Source organism: Myotis daubentonii, chromosome 1 (genome assembly GCF_963259705.1).
Source record: "Myotis daubentonii chromosome 1, mMyoDau2.1, whole genome shotgun sequence".
Lineage (NCBI taxonomy): Eukaryota > Metazoa > Chordata > Mammalia > Chiroptera > Vespertilionidae > Myotis > Myotis daubentonii.
This window is the reverse complement of record NC_081840.1, coordinates 220,458,452-220,470,451: the sequence shown is the minus strand read 5'-3', so window position 1 is coordinate 220,470,451 and position 12,000 is coordinate 220,458,452. Positions and strand designations below refer to the sequence as shown.

The 12,000-nt window shown below is 37.1% G+C and overlaps 1 protein-coding gene across 2 annotated transcripts in view; it reads right to left on the bottom strand.

Annotated features, from left to right (window-relative positions):
• Nucleotides 1-12,000, bottom strand: part of PPARGC1A (PPARG coactivator 1 alpha) — a 663,751-nt gene that overhangs the window by 25,169 nt on the left and 626,582 nt on the right. For both annotated transcript variants that reach the window (XM_059674345.1, XM_059674337.1), the window contains 2 exons: nucleotides 8,984-9,029; nucleotides 8,801-8,874 (listed from right to left, as the gene is read on the bottom strand). In XM_059674345.1, the coding sequence (XP_059530328.1) occupies nucleotides 8,801-8,874; nucleotides 8,984-9,029 (120 nt within the window). The remainder of the gene's footprint in view (nucleotides 1-8,800; nucleotides 8,875-8,983; nucleotides 9,030-12,000) is intronic.

Here is a 12,000-nt window from a genome sequence, read left to right as displayed (position 1 = left end):
TTAAAATGTATAGAAACTCCCTGAGATAACCAAATAGACCCTGGGAGTGAAACTATCAGGGCTGTAAATTTCTATGGGCACTACCTGTTAAAACAAATAATTTCTTGCTTAGTGGATGGAAGTTACTTTAGGATTAGTGAGTAGGTGGGTAGGGGAAAATATTTTAGGTAGTTCCTTAAATTGTTTAATATACATTTTTATTGATTTCAGAGAGGAAGGGAGAGGGAGAGATAGAAACATCAATGATGAGAGAGAATCATTGATTAGCTGCCTCCTGCACACCCCACACTAGGAATTGAGGCCACAACCAGGGCATGTGCCCTGACCGGGAATCAAACTGTGACCTCTGGGTTCCTAGGTTGACACTCAACCACTGAGCCAAGCTGGACAGGCAGATAATTCCTTAAACTTTTTACTGTTTACTGAAGCACCTTTAATCAGGGAGTGCCTTCAAGCAAGACTGAGACATCTTAAGACTCACAAGACCTCCAACCACCAGTGCCTAATTGAAAATCTATTTCCAGAGACAGTTGAAACCCAAAGCAAAACAACAATGTAAGAAGCACTTTTTGTTTCTTTCCACATAGTGTCAAACTTTTAAGAGCAGCTGATGGGACAGGGGACCCCTTGCTGTACCCAAACTAATTAGATTGCTCTCACCCCATCTCCCCTGCCCAGATTTTTCCCCCTGCAGTAGGAGAGTAGTCAATACCAATTCCTTTACGCCACTACTTTTGCTCATCTTCCCACTAATCGCCAGACCCTCCATTTCATCCCACCAGCCTAAACCAACAGTCGAATGCCTCCCATAACCTCCAGATTATTTCCCATGTGTTGATTTCCTGGGGAATGTGTACACTTTGGTGTTGACAGTACAAGGTATATTCCATGCTCTCTCTTGAACTTAGCAGGTTTCGACAGATTTATGGGAGGACAGATGGCCATTACAGGCTGAAGGCTGACAAGAGGCAGTTCAGAGCATTGTTAACACACTTGCACAAACTCTCAGCAGTGCAGCTCTGTGCAGAATGTAATTCAGCCTATAGCTTTTTTATTGCTGCCTATTTTCTTTTGTCAAAAGAGCCTGCTGTGCAGAGCAACAAATGGCTGCTATTACCCAGAATGTAATGGGTGTCAGACAAATCACGTAACACAAACAATCAAGAGTATGTAGGTCATATTTCAACAGAGCACAACCTTAGCAATATTTATGATTACTGCATTGAAATGTGCTCTATAATAAACAAGTACCTCTACATCACTCACACTTACGCACTTCTGCACAGCAGATCCGGGAGAAGTGGCACACACTCTACAGTTATCGTTTTAAACAGCCCTTTGATTTAAAAAAAAAAAAAAGTCGAAGGCAAGTTTTGTTTTGTTTTGTTTTTCATTATGTGCCATAAAACGATTTTCTTGGAGGAGTTCTCTTTTGGGTTTCTTTGTTTAATTGAATGACTCTGGTAAATGGCGAGTCCTCTGCTCTGTTTTCTGTGCTCCACTATCCACCCAATGACTGCAGCGGGATCTTTATTGCAATAGTTTACAGCATTTTACAGAATCTCCTGCTAAATCTGGGACTTGCTTTGGAGTGTATTTGACAGTGAGATTTTTCTTCTGTCGCACGCCAATTCAGTTGTTGCTTAAGGAAAAAACAACGAGAAGATGAGTATCTGTATGTTTAAAAACTCACCAAAAAAGGAGGATCGGGCCAACAGAAGTGTGTGTGACTTATCCTATTCACATACTTTGGGCCTCGAGAACTTGGAGGAGGTGTCAAGAGGACATAGGAAAGGCTGATAGTCAGTATGAGCTGTTATTGCTACATGAATTGTTAGAATATTTCTTAATCTAAGCTCCTCCAGTGCCCTCTGCCCACCCCCAGGACTCCCGGGAGCTCCATGAGAGCAGCAACCAAAGTGTTAACAGTAGACATGGAGGGGCCCCCCACACCCTGCTCTGGCCCAGAGTGCCTCCGCCCTATTACTTTTTAAGTATTTCCTATATCACCCCTGATTGCAGGGGAACAAACTGGCCTTACAGCAAAGCTTCAGAACATTCCTGTGGCATGTGACTACTTCCCCAACTATTGCTCAGGGAAGATGAAGATCTTATCATTGACCCTGTGCACTCTCCCACAGAGCAGGGGCAAGAAGGGGAGCAGGGTGAGAATGAAAAGGACCTGGTTTTCCAGGTGTCTGCCACCAAATCCTCCCAAGCTAATAAGGGAGATGAAATTGCTTTGTGATTCTTGTTTAAAAAAACACGATAGTACCATTTCCAGAAAGAAAACAGAACAAAGAAATTATCTTTCCCAATGTTGGGTCAAGATGGATGAGATTAAACAGAGAAAATGAATGATATGTTTGAAATATGGAAGGAATTCCTGACAGTCAGAGTTGGCAAAAGTTGCAATGTGCTGTAAAGAGAATTTGTTGGGTCTCTGTTCCTTGGACTCTTCGGGCCCAGGAATGGATTATATGATCTGTCAAAATCACTTTCCAGTTCTCTGATGCTGTGTTTTTTCCTTTGAAAACTAATGACCACGGCTCATATTTTGCTTTGGTCTATTTCCCCAAAGATAAGTCACATACAAAAGAAGGATATACAGACAGGGTAGAGAAAAATTATGCTGTTTGTCAATATCCCATCCAGTGCAACAAACTTTTAAGTGGGAAGTTTAAAAAAGAAAATATAAAACTCCACATAAAAGAAGACTAAAAAGTTAAAAATTGATTGGTTAATGAGTGGGTTTTTTTAAATGCAAGTCCATTGATGTGCACTTTGAATGATTGCCCATTTAAACCGAGGAAAAACATTAAGTGAAAAATAAATGAGACCAAATTATACGCCCACTATCATCAAAACCATGGGGGCAAAATATATCAAAGGAAGAAAAAGATTGCTAAGACTTAGTGTGTTAGGGGGATGAGATTGCTGATTATGTTGCTCCTCTCATTTCCCTAATTAGTTATAAATTAGTTATATTGCTTTTTATTACTTGTATAGTAATAACAATAAAACAACTTACATATGCATGTGCCTATACATATCCATGAAATTTTGGGGTCAGTCACTCTGGTCCCTAACCAAATTTCTTCCTGTCTTGTGGTTAAAACCATCATCTTGTTCAGCTGACATTGCTTTGCCATTACCATTTGAGAAACAAAAAGTCTAGTGCTCTGAAAATTTCCATATGCAATAGGGTTGAATGCCGTCTGCCAAAAGAGCATTCTCTTTTCTCTCATCTTGCTTTACTAACAGCTACTGTATTTTGAAATCACATTAGTTTTTACACCTGTAAAAGAGAAGTGTTTTTTTATCAACCAAAATGAGCTAGTTTGGGACAATCACAAAGTCAGACCAGCTGGCAATACCTACTAAAGCAAACTTCCTATCTCATCCCTCCTGTTTCCCAAAGACTCTGCAGATGGGACAGAGGGATTATTCAGGAGGTCTTAGAATTTTGTTGACTCTTTATACTTCCACTGAAATGTTTGGAAAATTTCACTAAAATTTGTCAGAGTAAAGGAAAATAAGACATCAGAAAAGCTTGGGCAACAGCTTGGTGTAATTCTTCTGCCACAACCCAACAGATTAAGTTTGTAGACCCAGGATCAACAAATCAACAACATGAATGCTGTTTCTACCCTGTCCACCCCACTGCTGCACCTATGGCAGACATCACTAATTGATCATGACATTCCTACTGAGCACAGACTTGGCCTTAGAATCCTTCTCAACACAATGCTCCTGGCAGCCAATACCAATCAATGACACTTGGCAAGTGAAATGAAACCTATTTAACATAACAGATGTCGACTACTATCTTTAAAATCCAGGCTTCAGGAAAGAAACATAATGTCTAGTCAGACAGACCTGCTTTGAACTCTGGGTTCACCACGGAGCTAGAATCAACATAAAACTTTTTACTCAACAATTAACTGGGCAGAGAGTAAAAAAGATGATATCTGTGCAGTGCTATTAGGGAGTGTCTATGCTGTAGAATTAGTAGCAATAGTAACTGTTGTTGAGAGAATATCAAAGAGGACATTTCTACCTTGATTTGGTAAGTCCCACACCCATACAAAAAGCAGTATATGTTTAATTTCATGGGGACTTAATGGGGTTTTGCCATAAGAACCCATAATTTCATATATTAAAGTTCCAAAGAGGAGATAACATTAACTCAATTAAAGATCATCAAAAGATGGAAAGATGTGCAATGACCTTAGTAGATGAAGTTAACATAGTAGTTAAATAGCTAATACTTATTGAACACATATATGCTGGTACTGGACCAAGTCTTTTTCATGTTTTCTCTCATTTAATCCTCATGGTGACTCAATAAAATGCAGGCATACTTATCATCTTCATTTGATGCATAAGGATCCTGAGAATGACAGAAGTTTCTTAAATTGACCAAAAGCCATACATCTAGATAGGGGTAGATTCAGAATTTGAACTTAGATTAGTCCCATATCAGGGCCAATGTTCCTCACAGCTTCACTAAGCTACACTATCTGTTTTTTGAAAATCAAAATAAATTACTTTTATTTGGAGCATTACTGCTTATAAAGTGTATTGGTTCAGGTTAAACTACATGAAATTGCCATTTTTGTATTTCCAAAATGGTGGAATACTGGCAATTTTAAGTTTGAACCTATAATTTAGTCCTTTGAGTCAGACAGTAATTTCATTTGGGAATTATAAATAGGGCTTTAAAATTGAGGAATCTCAGCCCTAGAGAAGAGTAAGGATATTGAAAAATGTTCTAGCAATAAAAAGATGAAGGAAGGAAAGTACTTGTGTTATCTTGCATATTTCCTTGCTGATTTCACTGTCCCTGTCAAATTCCTTTCTCCTAAATATCTCTTTGATTTCCTTCCTTCTTGCTTCTACTCCAACAATATCTTCTCCTCTTTCTACCTGTACACTTCAAAATCTGATACACATATTTTTCTCCCTTAAGGCTCCCCAAGTTTACCATGTGGAGAGCCCAATTCCCTCCAAACTCCTTTCTATTGATCACTTCACTCACTCACTGTATAATCAGATTGTCTTAATGCTTCTTTCAGTCCTGAACTGCCTTTGCATTTCTTTTCAATCTTCTGTAATCATTACATATAACTTGAAGCCATCTTATAGGGTTCCCTTTGATAACTTTGTTCCTCCCTTCGGTGATTCTCTGAGGCATAACTGGTGTTGGTCACATTCTCCAAACAGTACTATACAACAAATTTTACTCAAGGTTTTTAGAGGAGCTGGAGATCATGTACATCACACATTTCAGATCCACAATATCTCTGCCAAATAAGCAAAACAAAACTCTCCTCCACCAGTCTCCTCCTCCATACATCACCCTCCAGGCATGTTCCATACTTCTTCCAGCTTTCCTCAGCATCCTCCAAGTTCCTCCTCACCCCTTGTTTTCCTAAAGCTCTAAATTTCTTCTCTGATGCAATGCGATTTGGCCTACCACTGCTTCTCTAATTTGCATCTTCACGCTTACAGCCACCATGCTCAACAAACTAAAAAAATGCCCCTTGTGCCCACCTTTCTTAGGAGGTAACTGGACATTATAAATAATAAATGATATTTTCCCTTTATGTTTCTCATACAATGTGTTCTCTTCTCTGAACAGCCTATGAGCCACTCCTTAAACAGGAAAACATTTACCAGCATCTACTGTGGCACTATGCTCCATGGAATAGTCTCTCTGTTTGACACTTGCTGTGCATCCATCAGCCAAGAGCTATCATATTGCAAGTACAGAGTAGGCATGAAAAATACGTTGTTAAATTGATTTCCATTGTACCCAATAATCTTTCAAAGCACCAAGAAAAAGGGATTTAAACACGTAGAAGAATTCTGATACACTGACAGAAATAAATCCACTGTATATGTTTTTAAAGATTATAAGTACTTTTAAAGTATTTTCTATAAATCTCTACCTGCCTTTCAATAGTGTAGGCTACTATCCATCAAAATTATGACTAAATTGCTTAAAATTAGTTATCAATAAGAGAAACATTAAAACTTCTGATAAAAAATCAAAGTAATTGATTTTTTATAACAACATAATCTCACTAATAGAAGAAATGCAATTTAAATGATATGTTCATACACATAAATTAACAAAACATTTTAGAAACAAAGACACCCAATGCTAGAGAGGAGGAAATAAAGCAAGTATATCCAAAGAGTGTTAATAGGATTATAGATAGAAATACCCTTTTCAGAAAGCAATGTGGCAATAGATATCACAAAGTCCCGAAGTATATATGTCCTTATATTCAGTATGAATAACTACTATAAATTTATTTTGAGAAAAATCAGAATAAGACATTTATGAGTGAAGATGTCCACTGCAGTAACAACCTAACTGCATAACAGTAGGGATATTAATAAGTAAATTTAGATGTACCTATTCAAACTAAGGTTACATTGCATCTTAAAAGCATTATAATAAAGGGCCATGATGATACAAAAATTCATCATTAAAATCTTAATGGAAAACTGGGGAAGCAAATTCACATATATATGAATATATACAAAAAGATCACAGATATATAAAAATATCCATAGAAAACAACGGCATAGTTATCTTTGTATCTTAGAACCATGAATAATTTTTCTACCAGTTTATATTATTGACATTTTTACACTAAAGTTTATTATTTATAATTAAAGAATAATAAAAAGTATTTATTTAATGCAAATCTTGATTTTGGTATCTATCATGGAAACTTTCTCAACCCTCTCTAAAAGAAAGTAACTAATACAACATTCTGAACATTTTTAGTTAATAGGTTCCTTTCAGTTAACTTGTCACAGTAGGCCATTTTTTCAAACCAATTAATGTCCATTATACTGGTGACTAAAATTACATGAGAAAATAAAATATCATGTAAATAAAATATCAGAAAAAAAGTTGTTTCTATAAAAAGACCCCATAAAGAGTAAATGAAGGACTGTCAAATGTTGTAGATTGGTGCTAATGAAAAGCACTGAGGAAAAATGAAGACTTATGATTGCAATTTATATGAAAGTCATAAAAATCTAGAATGGTTCTACACTAAGAGTACCACACAAATATCTTTAACTCTTTTATTTCAAAAAGTAGGAAACAAAAAATGGGACCATCCACAATGCATTATTAGTGAGGCTTGTGACAGAAAGATGCCTACTTAAGTTTGCCTACTTAAGTTCAAAGTAAAGGTTTCTGTTTTCCACCAAAATTTGATATTTTAATGTATATTTATGTTGTAAGCAAAAGTAAAATGACAAGACAAATGTATACTTTAATCAGCACTTTGGATAAAACCACCAAATACTCATTCTCATTGATCTGATATGAAGACCTCTTCTGCATGCGGTATATACACAAAAGAATAGCTTATAATCATATATGTAAATTATAATTCATTTAAACAATTATGTATGCCTATGCTTATAAGCAAATATATATGTATGTAGATGTGTATATGCATATAAAGATATATTTGTATATATGTATATATATGAGTCTACATACATACACACCTATAAAATATATGCAAATACCATGAAATTAACTAGTCTACTGTTTTACCAAATCGTGCGATCATGCAATAGACCTTTTCTATGGAGGTAATTTCGGGAACTCAAAGTGTGAAATTAAACTTAGCGACAATGACCACGGTGCATGTAGGCACTCTGGTTCTGGTTGAAAAGCGTCTTGTTTGACTTACTGTTCCTTTACCCTCATCAGCAATGGCCAGAGCCAAGAAATTTCTTGTTCAGACAACCTAAGGTTCACCTTCTGGTGGGGTTCAAGTCCCGAAACTTAAAGCTCTGTGCAAAGACACCATTTACCACCAAATCAGAAGTCTGCTTTGGAACTCTCGGTTTAGTAAGTTTCTCAGAGTTCAGTCCAAGTTTTTAGTGCTCCTTCCTCTTCAGTGTGTGAAGTCAAGACTGGCTAAATGAGTTCAGAAGTCCAAATGGTGAAGGAAATAGCTCTTCTTTAAAATATATATAAGAACGTTTTGTATTGGTGAATGGGTATATTTTCATGTTTCTCCTTTGCTGAAAAGATATTAAAATGGTAACATACAGAGGAGAGCATTGTACTGTTAGGCACACCAGAGAGTGAGAAAACATTCCAAGTGAAGCACTGAGAAGTAGTAAACCTGGCTTTAAACCTTTGCTCCTCGCTTTCTTGCTCTGTGATCTTGGGCAAGTTACTCAACATCTCTGAACCTTATTTCTTCATCTTAAAAATGAGAGAACTACCACCATCCTTATGAGGTCTTATGAAATTAGCCCAAACCAATTATGTGCCTGGCACATTTATTGAGAGGGAGATCAGTAAATGTTCATTTCTCCTACTACTCAAGTTGTGGTGTCTTAATCTGAAATAGGGTTTTTTGAGGATCCAAAGCAGCAATACATATGGGGACGGGGGGAGCGAAAGTAGGTTTATAGTTGTGAGTGTGCAAAACAGTTTATTCTTGCATTATTTATTAATTATTGTATTATTTTCATACAAACAATTGTAAACCTACTTTTGCCCCACCCTGTATACACCAGACTCTTTCTCAAGTCTGACCCACAATAAATACCATCTCTTAAAGAAAGTAAACAACTAGAAATATTTATAGAAAACTTCTTATAAAATGTTGTTTGTTCTCTATTATTATCATTAATCACACAAAGAAAACAATCTATTTAACATATATTCATCACACACACACACACACTCACACACACACACACACACACGCACACACAATTCCAAGTGAAATGTAAGGCTCACCTGCAGTTCCAGAGAGTTCCACACTTAAGGTTCGTTCAATAGTCTTGTTCTCAAAAGGGGAACCCTTGGGGTCACTGGAAGATATGGCACATTTATAAAAACAAACTGAAATGGAGTTGCTGTAGCCAAATGTATTAGAACCCCCTTCCCTTTCTGAAAATGGTTACATTTCTTAATACTTACTTTGGTGACTCTGGGGTCAGAGGAAGAGATAAAGTTGTTGGTTTGGCTAAAGGAAAAAAAAGGAAACTAATTATGAAATATTGAGTGTTTTTTTAGATTTGTTTTCTTGCAACAATTGTCAGGTGGGAAACTGGAAACTGTGAATCAAAAGTAAGGAAATCCCTGAATATTAGATCAAAGTCAGACAACAGTCCATTATGCTAAAAAAAAAAAAAAATCCAAACATTTGTATCAGAAAACTACCATTCAAAAAACATACAAAAATAGAGTTAAAAAAAAATTAGCATCCCTGTTAAGGATATCAAATGTGCATTATACTATCAGAAGGAAATAATGTTTTCTATTTGAATTTGGAATACAGTACACGGTTTGTTTAGACAAGAAAAGAGCAGAGTAACTACAAGATGACAGAACGTTATGAATATTCAGTTGATTTTTCTTCTAAAACATATAATTTTATATCTAGCCTGAGAATAGGTTATTTGTATGAGGCCAAAGCTTACCCAATAACCATTCCCTTCACTAAAAATGAATTCAGAGATTATGGCAAATTTTGGACATTGATCCAGATGGTTGAAAAGGGGCTCAGATTCTCAAATCTGATAAACAAGTAAAGTAAGATACTATGTTTATCAGTTGAGAGACCCAGAGCTTTGTAAGGAGAGCTCACCTATTTCCCTTTATGCTTCCTAAATTTTACCTGTTACAGAAGGCATTTCCCAATGATAAAGGATGAAGTAAGAAGCTTCTTCTTACTCCAAAATTTCAATTGCTACTCTTCAGCAGTCTTATATTTTGAACAGAAGGAGGGGAAAGCAAAATGAGAAATGCCCTTGGGATATATATCGACATATCTATAATAATAAAAGGGCAATATGCTAATTAGACCTGATGTCCTCCCTGACGTCCTTCTGGGACAAAGCTGGGGCTGCAGCCATGGGGTCCAGGCAGCCGCCGATGGCTGCAAGGGAGGGATCCAGGCAGCTGCCCCCTACTGCCAGGGAGGAATTTAGGCAGCTGCCCCCGACTTCCAGGGAGGGATCCAGGCAGCCGCTGAGGCTGCAAAGGCCTACTCTTGCATGAATTTCATGCATCGGGCCTCTAGTCTATATAATAAAAGCCTAAGCAACAGTTAAGGTGGGACGACCAGAACAACCGGTCGCTATGATGTGCACTGACCACCAGGGGACAGACGCTCAACACAGGAGTTGCCCCTGGTAGTCAGTGCGCTCCCACAGGGGTAACGCCACTCAGCCAGAAGCCGGGCTCCTGGCTGGTGAGCACAGCAGTGGTGGCGGGAGCCTCTCCCTCCTCTATGGCAGCGCTAAGGAGCAGCGAGCCAAGTGGTAAGGAGCAGTGAGCAGGTGGGCGGTAAGGAGCAAGGGGTCCTGGGCTGCAAGAGAGTGCAGGCTGGGCTGAGGGACCTCCCCCCACCCCCTGCCAGTGCATAACTGGGCCTCTAGTTATTTATATATATGCCTACCTACAAAGATATATGTATACATATGTCAATTTTTTTCTCAGTAAAATAACTACTTTCAAAAGATAGTCATTTAAATAATGAAAATCACAGAATTGAAATAAAAACAGTTTTTAGAATAATCTTCCTTATTTTATGGAGGAAAAACTTGAGAAAAATCTTTGAGATGCTAAAAGATATTGTCAGAGCCATAAAAATAGTTACTGGCAGAGTTGGCCCAGAATATGTTTCCTTTCTCCTATTATCGAAAGAGACTGCAACCAGTAGATATTCAAGCAAATTAATCAACCCCAGTAATTAAGGTCTTTTGAAATGTGAAAATATTATTTATATCCAAATTAGGCTGAAATTAGGTACTTTACTTGGATAAATAGTATTTACATATTTAATTTGTAGATTTAGATTTAGTTTTTAAACAATGGAATGGTTTCTCATCTATCCAATGTGCATTCAGTAATAGGAAGCTCATGCTGTCTTCTACAAATTAGATACATTAATTGATTGGCTTTTCCATATAAACAGATAAATGGACTGGTCTTACATTATTTTTTGGTAAGTCTGATATAATGAACCTTTCAAAAAGAACACACTTATGAAGGAACTTTGTCAACTTTTAAGGTGTTCAACTAATAATTACAATAATGCATGCAGGTTCTATAGAACATGTCTATCTATGAACTATGTGCTATCACACACAATAAAAGCACATGGAAAATCAGTCACTATAATTCCAGTTTTCAAGGTGTAGAGTTGGCTTTCTGAAATGCTCAAAGGAAGACCCCCAAAATTCTGGTAGTTGGGTACAGGTAAGGCCAAGGGCAATGGAAGGAGGGAGTAGGCAATGGAGATATTTAATGGGACAAAAGGCATCAGGAAATGAGGACTGTACGGGAAGGGTACAGCTGAAACCACATATAGACGCTAATCACTGAATACGCCCAGGCTCACAAAAGCTCACTAAAGGAGCCTGCTTTGGTTCACTCAGAGTGTAATCCACACTGTTCCAGAGACTTTAATCCACATGGATCCTTCAGGGCAGGAATTCACCTATTTTATGCAGAACATTGTATTTTTAGTGAATGAATACATTAGCAAATGAATGAATAAGTGAATGAGGGGGACACCAACAAGTGCCAAAGGCGAGACTATTATCCTAAAGAACTTGGAAGAACCTGACCTCACCATGTTACAAAGAACAAACAGGAAGTTCAGTGAGAAAAAAAAATTACAATACATTAAGAAAGGTAACCTCAGCAGAATCTCTCAGTATCATCTCCAAGAGTTCACGTGTTTTCCTTTCAAATTTTGATAATAATTTAAGTAATCCCTAAAGCTGAGCATTTATTTCCTGTTGGTTATTAACAGCCAGTCATATTGCTTTAGGACTTTAATAACTACAAGAATAAATAGTTTTATATATATATATATATATATATATATATATATATATATACACACACACACACACACACACATACACATTGTCAAAAGGTTTTGTTCTGGGATAAACTCTATGCCTCACCACAGACATATACCT